Source organism: Megalops cyprinoides, chromosome 25 (genome assembly GCF_013368585.1).
Source record: "Megalops cyprinoides isolate fMegCyp1 chromosome 25, fMegCyp1.pri, whole genome shotgun sequence".
Taxonomy (NCBI): domain Eukaryota; kingdom Metazoa; phylum Chordata; class Actinopteri; order Elopiformes; family Megalopidae; genus Megalops; species Megalops cyprinoides.
The window spans coordinates 1279028-1292917 of NC_050607.1; the positions used below are offsets into that span (position 1 = coordinate 1279028).

At 43.4% G+C, this 13890-nt stretch overlaps 2 protein-coding genes across 2 annotated transcripts; both read left to right on the plus strand.

The window, feature by feature from the left end:
* The first annotated feature begins 2890 nt into the window (after window positions 1-2890).
* On the plus strand, window positions 2891-8493 carry zgc:77752 (uncharacterized protein LOC393862 homolog). The gene is made up of 11 exons (XM_036519641.1): window positions 2891-3069; window positions 3377-3457; window positions 4385-4503; window positions 4593-4730; window positions 4878-5452; window positions 5891-6028; window positions 6152-6268; window positions 6358-6459; window positions 6561-6641; window positions 7249-7359; window positions 7720-8493. The coding sequence occupies exons 1-11, from the start codon at window positions 2891-2893 to the stop codon at window positions 7858-7860; spliced, it is 1782 nt and encodes a 593-aa protein (XP_036375534.1). The 3' UTR covers window positions 7861-8493.
* A 903-nt stretch (window positions 8494-9396) lies between these two features.
* LOC118772068 (rab-like protein 2A) lies at window positions 9397-13543 on the plus strand. Its single transcript, XM_036520316.1, has 8 exons — window positions 9397-9923; window positions 10365-10394; window positions 10643-10722; window positions 10960-11039; window positions 11238-11349; window positions 11830-11927; window positions 12112-12195; window positions 12575-13543. Exons 1-8 carry the CDS (start codon window positions 9817-9819, stop codon window positions 12653-12655), a joined length of 672 nt encoding a protein of 223 aa, XP_036376209.1. The 5' UTR covers window positions 9397-9816; the 3' UTR covers window positions 12656-13543.
* The last annotated feature ends 347 nt before the right edge of the window (window positions 13544-13890 follow it).

Here is a 13890-nt window from a genome sequence, read left to right on the forward strand (position 1 = left end):
ATGCAATCCCTGGAAACAATGACTGACAGCCAATGGCAATTTAGCACTTCAAGTCCCAGAGTGCACCACGGGAGAGGACTGATGTATCTCCGCTGACACCACCTGAGCAGCTCCAGAGGAGCCTGACCGCCCTCCCCCGCCCTCCCCCACTGGAACAGAGCCTTCATGCTCCTCGACTGTGTAATTCCAATTATTCATGTATGATTAACTTTAACACCTGTGCATTTCAGAATATAGCAAATTAAGGATTTCTGATGATTGACTGAGCTTGGCTGTTGACAACAGTCACAGAGATTACACGTTCATATAACATGAAGCACTGAAACTTCAGCTGAGATATTTGTTTGCATTAAGAACTCACTATTTAAAAAAACTTAATTGTGTAGGAAACCAAACATAAAATTAAAATACTTTTTTTCCCTTTTACGAACACATTCCCACATATCCAAAATATTGTGACTGCATCTATGTTCTATAAAAACATTTTTACATGACTCTGCATGTTTCAGTAATAACTCAAAACTACATGTTGAAAATAGACAGGCCTCAGTATGGTGTATACTGTTTGCTTTGCTAAGCAATAGAAATCTACACTGTACAAAACCTCTTAGAGGTATTCAGTAAATACACATGCATAAATACACGAGCAGCTCAAGTTGAGCAGTAAGAATGGTATACCCCTGTCAAGGGTTAAAAACATAAAACAAAAACAAAAAAACCATATGTAAACTTGTGTATGCATAGTCGTATACTTGTGTGTGCATAGCTGCATAGTTATATAGTTTGTTATATGTAACTAACTGTATTTAACGTGTGCATAACACCTGCATACGTATGTTTTTTGCATACTTATGCTTGTTATGTGTAACTAATGATGTATTTCATGTGTTACAGTTTTCTTGTGCTTGGTTCTGTTGGTTTTTGGGAACCAACAGGTAAAATAATCCCGATTTTGAATGAATGATTTACTTGTAATTGGGAGTGTGTGTGTCGAATACTGTGGCCTTAACTAACTGCTATTGCCCACAATGCTTTGCAACAGGCTACAATGAACAGATGTAACTATAGGCTGGGTTTGATGAAATGGGCTATCCAGACAGAACAAACTAATGGTGAATACACCGAGTCAACGCACTACAGACAAAAAGGCGCAACGACAAAAACACGACAGACGCTCACCCTCAATGTTGAATGGCGCAAAGCAGACCCATCCCCACACAGTGGGGCAGGCCTGAGGCTGAGCATCCACAGAGAGCTTCCTCCCAAACTGTATACACTGCTGCTCCCAGCTACACCCACAGAATGGAGTCAAGGCCAACACACCACAGAAATGAGGAAACTGCCGTCGTGGCTTAGACTCAGCTTTCAGCTACATCTCAAAATGCATCTGAAAATATAACCCTTATTGATGCATGATCAGCTATGAATGCAAAGGATTTAATGGAATGGAATGGAATACAACAGGTGTGAATTAAGATAAACAGAATTTCCTTTTTGTTTTGTCAGCAGTTAGCAGTCTTCCCATTCCCAAAAATAATAATTCATAAAATGGATAACCTGGAGCTCCATTCAAACAGCCAGAAGTCCAGGGGATGGGAAAGTGATGGTCCTTGATCCACAGCAATCTTTTTACAACTGTCTACAAACTGTTCTTAAGAGTGGAGTTGAATGATAAGGCAACACGAATCATAAAGTAGAAAGAGAAAACTTGAAGTCATTGGGATGCAAAAAGATGAAATCTCGAATGTAGTGCGTCTGCCTTATCGGAAGTATTTTCTGCAAATTGTAATATGAAGATCCGATTATGACATTTCGTGTAACTTAATATCTACTGACCTCTAGTGGTCACTTTCGATCACTGACGTAATACACAGTAACGCACATAAATGCCTCCTTCATTGGCCTCATCCTGGTGTAAAATCCATCGGTAAAACCAATCAGATGAAAGAACAAAATGTTTCGAATTCTGGTTTGATTACTTTCAGCTTGTCCAAAAGGTGACCCTTTTTTACCTGTGTGTATTTAATAAGTGGACATTTTACAAGGTGAACAGAGATGAGAAGTACAGTACAGTTATGCAGGGTGCAATAATAAAGCTTAAGCCTATTATGATGTGTGAATGTTCATGCTCTAATGTATTTGGCAGGGATAGTAAGGATTAGCGGATGTAGGGCAAAATGGAGGACTGCATGCACAGCCGGTAGCAACGTGGTTTTCCGTGGGTTTCTTTTTCCGTGTTTGATGCTACTTTCTCACTGTCCTCACACATATCAGGTCAACAGATATGTGACACATAACAGGTGAGTGTTTTTTTTATGTCATTCTTCTGAATAATGAGCCAGTATATCAAAACATGTTGCAAATGATCATTTCTGATGACTGCCATTTTGAAAGGGCTAATTACTGAATACATACATCACATGCATTAAAATATTTTTGTGTTTGGCTTCTGCTAAATACTTATAGATATTATTTCCTTATGGATAATTATTACTCATAAGTGTCATTGGTTTAACTGTCATATATTGCTAGGTGTTAAGTATTAGTGTCAGATTTAAGAGCCGCTGTGCATATTAACTCTGCGGTATCAACGTAATGCAGAAATGTTCTGCTGACTCCTCACCCTGTGCCCTCCCTCAGTGCTGTCAGTCATGCTTTGTCCTGTCTACCAGCCCCTCCGGTACAGCTGCAGTAGCATCCCTGAGCAGAGATGATGATGTTAGTTATATTAAGGTGAAATTGGTAATGCACCAGCTGGACTCCCAGTAGTGACTGAAAGAATAGCCCAAGCACCTCACCCCCATCCCCACCCCTGATCTTCCTGCCCCCCCCGCCTCCAGCACACACCCCCCCCCCTCCCCCCGCCCCCCCTGCCTCCAGCACCCCCGCTATGACTCTGCAAGTGCCAGTGCCGCGGCCCTCGTACTCGCAGGCCCGGGAGAACCTGGTGAGGGCCATCCCCCCACAGATCATCTGCCTGCTGGGCTGCGGAGGGATAGACTGCCGCTACGAGGGCCCGGCCTGCTGGAGGCCCAGCCAGCAGGCCATACGAGGCCTCTTCTCCACATGGTGAGCAAACACACCCCAGTGCCCCTGACAGCAGGGCCCATCTCCAGGACAGGCTATAGGAGATCATGATTAGAGTGAACTGCCCTTTTTTCATCTCTTTCATTCTCAAATCCTCAGAGGTGTGGCACGTGTGTTCTCCTTTGGCGTGATAAAGCACATCCTTCAGCACTGTGCCGTTACTGCAGTCAGTCTGAGTGCCATTTCAACAGCTGGAATTGGATTTGAGCTCCGTGTTGCCAGACATGCACAAACACTGACAGAGATGAACAGCCATTTCATGACGGCATCGTGCTTTTTCTGTCATTAGGGTGACTGATGATATTGTTGCCATGGCAAGACCTTCCACACGCCTTATCAAGAGGTACAGCATCATTGAACAGTTCCAACAGTGAGTATTCATGATGAATCTTTTCTGTGTATTACAGGTTATTATTCGTGTTCAGGACAGTACAAAAACTGAGCGCAATGTAAAGCACTATGGCAGCACTGATCACTCTGGATAGGAGCATCGGCTTGATGTCAGAAATGTAAACATAATGTTAAATGTACACGAGTCTGAACAGGAACACCTGCTTGGTGGCAAAACCTACTGGAACAGAAGAGTGTATTTGATCCGTTACTATATCTGTAACCCTTTTGTAATGTGATTGTAAGTATTGGTGTAGTTCTAACATGTTACTAAGGAAATGCATGCAGTGTTCAGAGTGCGCTTAGAGTGCTCTGACTGCGTAAGCTGGGAGGCCAGTGACCTCAGCACTCCTCAATGCATCCATTTCATCCCTGTCAAAGGCAGCAGAGCGGTGAAACTCACACCCACAGTAACACAGCAGCCATTTACACTCACAGTGCTCACCATATGCCAGTAACATGGAGGTGACTCCCCGGCAATTTACTGAAGACTATCCAATATTGGTGCGTTTTACACAAAATTCAAAGTCTCTGTGAAGTCTATCGCCCCACATAAATGCACAATCAGATCATCTCAAGATGACACCATCAGTGATAACCTCACAGTATGGATAAGCTGCCACCTGAGATCCGTTGGTAGTTATTAGAAAATAAAGCAAACCAGATGTGGCCTCCTACTGTCACCACACAACTTATGCAAACATTTCAAGGTTTGAAAACATTGAAAGGGAGTCTTTTCATAGTCTGTTGTTCTCTATCTGAGTAACAAACTTTTCAGGTTGCTTTAAATATCTATTTTTCACATATGAATTGAATAACACCTACTTTTGTAGCCCTTTATCACAATCATGAAATTCTCCATGGGTTTGTCATCACTCTGAAGGCGTCTGTTTGCTGTCCTCTTCAGACTGAACATCAAGTCTCTGATCAATATGCAGCTGCCTGGGGAGCACGCTCACTGCGGACCCCCTCTGGAGCCAGAGAGCGGCTTCACCTACTCCCCCCAGACCTTCATGGAGAACGAGAGTGAGTGAGGCAGGGCAGGGCAGCTCTGATACACTGTGGGACTTCATCACTTATGCAGTCATACCTCTGTTCCATCTGTGTCTCGCCAGTCTTCTTCTACAACTTTGGCATGACGGATTTTGGGGTGTCCTCCCTGGCGGGGATGCTGGATGGGGTGAAGGTGCTGGCGTTTGCTGTGAAAGAGGGGAAGGTGGCAGTGCACTGTCACGCCGGGCTGGGGAGGACAGGCAAGTCTCGCTGGGGTCGTCTCAAAAAAAAAAAACAAACAAAGGGTAGTATGTATATGTAATGCCTGAAAGCTGTTAAACAGTCAACCAATGTTATGGGAATGAGAGGGAAAGTGAGGAGTTTGCCTTTTGCCCCTCCGCCTGCAGGAGTGCTGATCGCCTGCTACCTGGTCTACACGCTGCGGGTGAGTCCCAGCGAGGCCGTTCACTATGTGCGGATCAAGCGGCCTCGCTCCATTCAGACGCGGGCTCAGATCAACATGGTGTTCGACTTCGCCCGCCTCCTGGCCCCCCAGCTGATCCAGTACCCCTCTGTGAGCCGCAGACACGGCGCCCCCTTCAGTCTGCAGCAGTACCTGCAGCGCCAGGACCTCCTGCTCCACGGGGAGGAGGCCCGGGGCCTGAGAAACGTGCCCAAGATCGTGTACTTCCTGTGCGGCCGGCTGGTGACGCTGGCTTTGGGCCAGGCCCCGGGCCCTGCCGTGTGGGCAGAACTGCAGAGGAGGGCGGCTGTGCTGGACCTGGCAGCGACTGTTAGAAAGACTCTGGTCGTCAAGAAGTTCCTGCCCATCCATCGGGACACGGGACATTCCCGAAATGCTTCTGTTGGCTCCATCGCGACCTGGGATGACCCCCAAGGCTTCCTGGAACGGAAGAAGGAGGTTCTCCTGAACAAGAGGAGCTACAGTGACTCTGACCTCAGCAAGATCGAGCTTTTTGAGGTACGAGAGAGTGCACAAGAAGGCAACACTCACAGCAATATTACTGCCAAGTACTTTATTTTCTTTATAAATGAGATAGAGTAGGGAATTGATTGATGATGTTCTACAATTAGGAAACACAAAACCCTGCAAAAGAGTGTGGCTGACTGCATGAACAGGTTTTTATCCTTCAGCCTTTAACAGTTCATTTTGGGTGTTTGCTTGGTGCATCCAACTTAACGCCTTCTTAGTGTTAACTTTTTTAATTGAATGTTTATGTGCAGTTATGAATTGCCCTTTTTCTAAAATCATGACTGACAAATATACTAATTAATTTAGGATCTGGAGTTTGAGCTGTACCCGGCTCCATCTGAGAATATTTCCAAACATGGTGCTGGTCCAGAGTGCAAAGGAAGTGATCAGCGGCCTGCAGGCACTGGCGTGGACGCTGTCAAAAAGGTGCGCTGCAAGATTAATGCAAAGGCAAGGGGGGATTCCTCCCCAGCCTTCCAGGGCATGAGCACTAGGAACTGTGCCGAGGCCAAGTGCAGGACCAAGAGGACACCGGGCTTTCCCACATTCAGATCCAACGCTGAGGTAAATAACATTCTGTATCAGAAACAAACACACTTACAAACAGCATCCTTACTACCTTTTCCAAAATGGTGCTGGGTACCACATAAATACAGGAAATGACCTTGTATGACCTCCTGTTGAAAGCTACGCAGAAACCAGAGTTCAAGTGGACCAGCTGTAAAATCCCAGGCCGTTGCCAAGGCCATGGCCGAGCAGGATCCCCCCGGGGACGACATTCTACAGAGGGTTTTCCTTCTGCAGGTGAGTGTGAACGGTCTCAGTTTGCCCCTGTGTCCCACCATCACTTCAGCTCTGACACCATCACTGCTTGCTGTCCCTGTGCTTTCCAGGACGAGCTGAATGGGAATGAGTGTGTCTGGGCTATACTGGCCACAGAGCTGGATCCCGCAGTGCTCAGCTGTCTGCTGTGGACGTGGCTGGAGAAACTAAAGGTTTGCCTTGGATGTGAATGAAGCCTTTTTACTGACATGCAATAGCAACAATCATTATTAGTTATGATCATTAGATCATCATCTTCCCCTCCTGTCTTAAGGAACCTGTTCTTAAAGCTGAGGATGTAGAGGCGTTGAGCTCAGGTGTGCAGGAGGTTAAAGATCTTGAGACTCTGCATAAGGTAAGGTAACTCAGCGGGGCAGTCCGATGGGGCTCACTGCATGAGCGTGTCGCTGCATTTCCCCAATGTCACACTTTCAGCTGTTGCTGGATGCAATGCACAAAAATTCCCATCTGCAAAGAAACTAAATTGTCTTGTAGTAGTTAAGTGAGTAGTTAACAGCAGCAGACAGCATAAATTCTAAGGCTGTGTCACAGATTTAACTGCTCTGGGCCCTTCACATTTTATTTCACATGTGACAGAAACCACCAGGATCTTTATTTAAGTCAAATGTGACTGAAAACATCTAATAATTTGCATATATTCTTGAATATATACTGTGAGCGTACAGTTACTGGCTACAATTTCTCTATAAAACCCTGAGCTAGAATGAAGTTAATACTAAGCTGCCTCAGTGCATCAGTATTACCGCTGCATTTTTGCTGTCTATAAACTGTGTATGTTAACTGAGTGATGTGTGAAGCCATGGAGAGCTAAGCTCTTTCCAAGCCATAGTGCTAAGATTGCATGATTCTAATGCAGACGTTGGAGGGTGAATTGAAGGTGGCTGTTTTTGATTGGTTACCCTGTCTGTAACTGTGCTTGTACCTGTGTCACTCACATGCAGTCTCAGGACCACACCATCTCCTGCATTCTGAGCTGTGTTAGTCATGTGACCAGCCTGTGCCCCCAGCTGGAGTCAGCCGTGCTGTATCGGGTGGTCCGCGCTCTGACCAGGGTGAGAACTCCAGCCCAGCTGGGTGCTTCTTTACACACTCAAACTCTGCTGTCACTCTTTGTAACATAATCAAATTTCACTCCAATTAATAAAACAAGTTCCATAAATAAAAAACACAAAGGATACATGAACAAATATATTGGGGTTGAAACAATACACGCTTAACTGTGGTTATGCCAGGTGGCTGTGGGGACAAGCCTAGTTTAATATCCCCACCCCAAGCCCTCACACTTGGCGGCCATGGTGTCCCATTCAAACCCATGCCCTGTGTAGATATCTCTGTGCTAGTGTGGCACTGTCAGAGTGGGTCTGGACCGTGATGAGAAACGCACCTGCAACTGTCTGTCTCTCCCTCCACAGTGTCCACAGGATGACCTGAAGCAATACGCTGTGCTGGTAAAGCTCTTCAAGGCCACAGTTAAAGGGTTCCGCTGCCACAGTACCTGTACCAGAGCAATGGGTAAAACCTTAAAGCTCAAGACTGTCAAGAAGAGCAAGTAAAGAGCATTACCTACAGTGCAATGGGTTGGGAAGAAACCTGAATGAGACAGCGTGCTGATACATTCACACAGGCACCAGCCCCTCATTACTGCCTCTATTATCAAGGAAGTCAACGCTTTGAAATGGTCTGTTTATAGCCAGGGTTGGCACAAAGGTTTCCGTACTGAATGCGACACATTGGTGCATATGATCAACTACAGCAGAGGCCTGCCACATGCTGAGCTTGTAGCCTTCCCCACTTTCCTGTGACATTCTATACCTTTTTCTTCATTTTTATATAGAGTCTTGTAGAACTCAATGTATGTCCCTCCATATTGTACTTTTTAAAAATAACAATTACAATTACAAATAGAAAAAGGCAGAAAAATAAAGCCAAGTGTGACCAACAACCTTTGAAAGAGTTTGAGAGCTGAATAAACAAAATTAGCCTCTCGTGGACAAGGGCTCAAATTTGAGCCATGTGTCCATTTCTGGAAATATACTGTTTTGTTTTCATTGCTCCATGAGACTTTCAGTCCAGCAGCAGCTGTGAGAGCATCTGAATTCATCTGTCCCTCTCCAGAACTGAAAGGCCAAGGCTGATCCTGAAACCTGAATCTAAATGGGTGTGTCTGACAATGAATAAAAAGTTTACTTCATGCCAAGCTGTAACCTGTGTTCAGCTCATGTTTGAAGTTAAAATAACTTCATGTGTCTATACATTATAATGTGTGTGTGTGTGTGTTATAGATATACCTATAAAGGTATCTCTAGTCAATTCACTGATGATGTTAGCCAGTCCTGTGAAACCTCACCTCTTTTCAAGCCGTTGTGCAAAGACTGAATTCACAACAGTTTCATTCAGTTTTGTCAGCTGATATAATAGTGTTAAATGTCAGCAAAGTTTTGTCAGCCTCAGTGAGCTCAGATTCTGCCTGCAGCTGAACGCTCTGTGCAGTTTGCTTCCTCCAGTGTCCTGCAGGGTCTCCCAGTGAGGTCGCTCCCCTTGCAGCAAAAACTCACCCCACAGGCACAACGCCAGTTGTTTTTTCTTGCAGCGCGTCTCATAAAATAAATGGAAATAACTGTGCTTACAGCACAATAACTGATCTTTCACGAAAATCAAAACTAGAAAATTGGAAAAGGTAAATCAGCGGCAGTGAACAAAGAGACATACGATTCACTTATCCTGCTATAAGGATACTACATGATCTCCAAAACTGAGTCAGTGGAATTATATCTGTCCTGTTTAATTGTGTTTATTCAAAACAATTGGCAACTGAAAGTGGCTGAAGACCTGCTGTGAAAAATAGTGTACTAGTCAAGGCGATAATTACCAGAACTACATTTCCCACAACCACATCCATCCTACCCGTGCTAAACCTAAAACTTAATCGTCAACAACATAGAAAATATTTATATATTCACTCACAGATACATATTGCCTATTATGTGCCCGTACTAGTAAAATGTGAATGTAAAAATCAGTGACCACCGCATTAGGCAGCAGTACGAACAGCTCATTGCAGCGCAAGGTCCTCGTAGCGTCCATGCGTTGCATAGAAACTAAGGCAGTCAAACTGAGGGGAAGAACATTACGATAGATATCCCACACACATCATCAGTGATTTATTTCAATTGCTTTGATTACAGAATCCAACAGGACCTTTTAAAAGTGATGCATTCATGAATTTGCTGTTGTTGCTTGCTCGAACACTGCGAGAGTAGCTAGTTACCGACCGGCTGACGCTAAACTGGATGGCTAGCTATCTAAAGCTTGAGCTAATGTTACAACATGTAACTAGCTGGCTAACTAATCATATGTAGCTAATTACTAGGTAGGTACTTAGCCACAGTTATTGATAAGTTACAAGCTACGTGATTACAGCCATATTTTTCGAACATGCATTCGCCTAACAGTTCGCTAAGGCTGGCTAGCGGCAGCGAAGCCCACACATACTGATCGGAGAGGCAGATATGGCTGCGGACGCGGGCGGAATTTCCGAACTGGACCAGGAGAAATACGACGCAGACGAGCGAGTAAAGATCATCTGCCTCGGAGACAGCGCAGTTGGCAAATCCAAGTAAGCACAGCTTGTTGACAGCCCTGCTACGTCTAGCAGGAGTTAGCTAGCTTTCTAGGCGTGGACATTATTTCACGGGTTTTCAGCGAGTAAGCGCATAAGCAGCTGCAGTGTATATGCATCCGCCTAATATTTATCAATTATTACATACAGTCCACGTTTATAAAAGATATTAAAATCACACTGAAAGACATTTCTACTGTCTACCACAATGCATAGCTTTAGTAGTATAACTTTTAGAAGGTTATAGTCTACTACTTGTACTGGCTACCCACCTTTAGAGTTTATAATTTAGGGCACAGAGCAGACATCACCGCAAAGGTGCAGTTGAAGAATTTCACCACTCCAGGAACAGTACTTTGGCTAAATACAGTTTCAGATTGTCCACGTCAAGCTTTACTTGTCTAGGTTTTAACTGATTTGTCCCAATCTGTCTTTCAGGTTAATGGAAAGATTCCTAATGGATGGATAGTATCCTTTCAGAATATGAAAGCAGTAATCCTTGTAAGGCAGAAGCGTGGGGTAGTGGCTGGGGGACCACCCCTGTTGTGCTTTGGGCAAAGTGCTTAACCTGGTGTGCTTCATTAAAAGGATAGTGTCAGATGAAGGCATTGCTGTGTATTTTTGTGCTGTGAAAGGTCTTCTCTGTCTAAAAAAGCATGTAGTCAGTAATGGCTGAGACTGGTGATCTGATGTTGAATCCATAACCCACCCTCCAGTCGTCCCCAACAGCTGTCCACCTACGCACTGACACTTTACAAGTACACAACCACAATCGATGGGAAAGCAGTACTAGTAGGTATGTGTGCTGCACATATACATGTTTTGTGCTCAAGCTTTTGCGGTTCTGCTGGTGTTTAACTACATGTTCTTTCAGCATGCCACGGAGGCCTAGTGAAAAGGTGCTGGTAACATAATCACTGTAATTGAAAGTTTAAAACGTTTAGTCTTGTTCACAATACTGTAGTGAGGGAAAGTGCACACACTGCACTCAAACTGCAGCGCGTCAGTCTACCACGCTGCACCTGTGTTTCAGACTTCTGGGACACGGCCGGACAGGAGCGCTTTCAGAGCATGCACCCCTCCTACTACCACAAGGCCCATGCCTGCGTGATGGTGAGTGGCAGGTGACCCCACGCCAAATGCCTCTGCTGACTCATTACATGTATATCTGTTTTTAAGGCAGAAAAATACTCATTTGCTTTGTCAACATGAATTAAACTTTAAAAACATCAAAGTAATTATGTTCACAGTCTAAAGTCACATGACGGAATGTCAGAATGACATAATTTATTTTGCCTTGCTTTTTTGTAGGTCTTTGATGTCCAGAGGAAGATTACGTATAAAAATCTAACAAACTGGTACAAAGAACTGAGAGAATATCGCCCAGAGATCCCATGCGTAGTAGTTGCAAACAAAATAGATGGTGGGTTTGACTAAGTCCATTAGAGGTTCACAAGTTTCATTCTCATCAATATTGTACCTGTCTATATTATCGTTGTATGCATTTATATAAAAGCCACACATTTACTTATGGGGCAGAGGAGAGATATTTCACATTTGTATGTTACTATTAAATGTGCAAAAACCCTGCATGCAGTTACAAACCAGGAGAACTTGCTTAAATTTGTTTTCCTGAGATACAAAAGAGGAGGAAATTTGGAAAGTGTTCAGAGCTGAGGACGTCTCAGTTGAGCAATTGGTATCATAAGAGTAAATTCATTTGAGTTACATAAATGGATGTTAAAATCCCTAATTGTGGGACCAGCATGTACAGACCCTCAGTATCTGTTTTAATCCCAATAGCAAGTGCAGCAGTATTCAGAAAGCACGACTGTCTTGTGATGGTTTATGTTGCTGATAAAAGTATGTTTTATGACTGCTTTTATTTCTTTGTTTACTCTAGCTGACATGAAGGTTACCCAGAGAAACTTTAATTTTGCAAAGAAGCAGGGCTTACCTCTGTACTACGTGTCTGCTGCTGACGGGACCAATGTGGTCAAGGTGAGCCTGTAGCAACCCCGCCGCTCCGGTGCTGCCCAGCAGACACCAGCAGTGTCACCTGGGCAGAAATGTCTGACACGTCCTCTAAATAATGAACTAATTTAATACACCAAAATGCAGTATTTCAGTAGAGAGGAACGTGTACCACATAGACGCACATCTAAACCAACATTCTTCCCAACAGCTGTTTAAAGATGCTATAAAGCTGGCATTGTCTTACAAGCAAAATTCAAGTGATTTCATGGATGAGGTGATGCGAGAACTTGAGGTATGTATTTTTCTTCATTGTAAAATAGTCTGTTTAGAAAGCATAGCTGTTACTCCTAAGTAATGTAGTGCTTTCTAGCAGCAGTTCACTTGTATGGAGGTCAGTCCCACCACTTATTACTTATTATTAAAGTTGTGGGCTTTAAAAGGGAATGCTGCTGTCAGAAACCAGGACAGACTGCATACTATAATGGGTTTACAGCCTTGCATTAACACATGCACCAAGGTTTTGTGTAATTATTGCTGTAAATATTACAGATTATAAATGGCAATACTATTACATTTCTCTTTTCAAATACTGTCTTCATACAACTGAATACTTCAGATGTGACACTCAGTAATTCTCTGATAACTGGTTGATAATTGTATGCCAACTGCAGAACTTTGAACTGGAACAAAACCAGGACTCTTCAGACAGAGAGGAAGATGTCATCAAAGAGGAGAAGGCCAAGGTGACATGAGAACCATGCAACCTTGAACAACTGTCATAACCACAGAAATGGAAAAAATCCATTTTCTTTCCAGTGGGTCCGTACTGAATCACCATTTTGTCACACTTGTTCTCTGGGTGTGTGTGAGAGGGATGCAGACTCTTTCTGTAATGGTTTTGTTCGTCACATCAGCGGATGAGCAAAGCAAGATGTGCGTTACACTCTGTTTCACCTTCGCCCTGAAAAATACGAGCATCATAGGGATTAACAGACCAGCACCATGAAGTGAAAAGAGAGACTCTACATGAACCATTTGGCAGATTCACCATAAAAGTGCTTCTGCTTGTTTTGTAAGAAGACATGATACCAAGGCCAAATATTTGTAGAACCAGGTGTCACAGTCCACAGCTACATAACACATAAATATGCTTAATAAATATATGGGTACAAACTAGAAAGTTACCATGTAATTCAACCGGTGTAATTATGTGTTAGTACACTGTTGTTTATGATGTCTGTGGTGCATCATGTATAATGTCATGGTTAAACCAATGTTGGTTTGTACATCTATACAGTCTATGTTGGAAAAAGAAACTTTTAAGTGGAATGTGACTACAGCCTCTTGTATGTTAACATTTGTATACCAGACTTTACAAATAATGAATGTGATATGACACAGGCTTTGCTAAGGAGAACTTTAGAAACTTTGGAAGGACCCATATGAAAGCTCAAAATCTAATGGGACATTTTCTCCCATAAGCCCAGCAACATTCTTGCACATACTGTGAATGAAAACCATTGCAATGCATACTTGTTGTTGTGTTGTTATTTAATGGACTGGCATTTGTGCCAGTGCTCTGTCTTGAAGAGGCTGCTAAATGTGATGTTCATGCTATTACATGAAAGTAGGAGTCATTGTGGGCCATTTTTAAGCGTCATTGTTTTGACAAAAATAAAGAAAATAATTTTGTAAATATACTTCAAAATCTCTTTGCTTACATGACCATATTTTACAGAATTGTACTGATTGCAGGGTTGAGGTTATGCATTAAAGAAAAAAACTGGTTCACCTACAAAGTTAATTCTAAAACATTAGAAAAGATTTAATCATTAAAGAAGTATGAAATATACACTCCAGAAGTGAATTTTTGAAACCCACGAGGATAGCACATTTTAGCAGGACATAACCTTTACCATCCATCCAGTAGGTGGCGGTAATGCAACTTTCAGATGGTTTTAAAGCACCATTACATATACCGTCGAAG

Bases quoted from the DNA above. Each gene is read 5' to 3' on its own strand.
- zgc:77752 (XM_036519641.1), top strand. From the start codon at position 2,891: ATGACTCTGCAAGTGCCAGTGCCGCGGCCCTCGTACTCGCAGGCCCGG. The intron at 3,070-3,376 runs GTGAGCAAACAC...TTCTGTCATTAG, and splicing joins CGAGGCCTCTTCTCCACATG to GGTGACTGATGATATTGTTG. The intron at 6,029-6,151 runs GTAAATAACATT...TCCTGTTGAAAG, and splicing joins CATTCAGATCCAACGCTGAG to CTACGCAGAAACCAGAGTTC.
- LOC118772068 (XM_036520316.1), top strand. From the start codon at position 9,817: ATGGCTGCGGACGCGGGCGGAATTTCCGAACTGGACCAGGAGAAATAC. The intron at 10,723-10,959 runs GTATGTGTGCTG...CCTGTGTTTCAG, and splicing joins TGGGAAAGCAGTACTAGTAG to ACTTCTGGGACACGGCCGGA. The intron at 11,040-11,237 runs GTGAGTGGCAGG...GCTTTTTTGTAG, and splicing joins AGGCCCATGCCTGCGTGATG to GTCTTTGATGTCCAGAGGAA.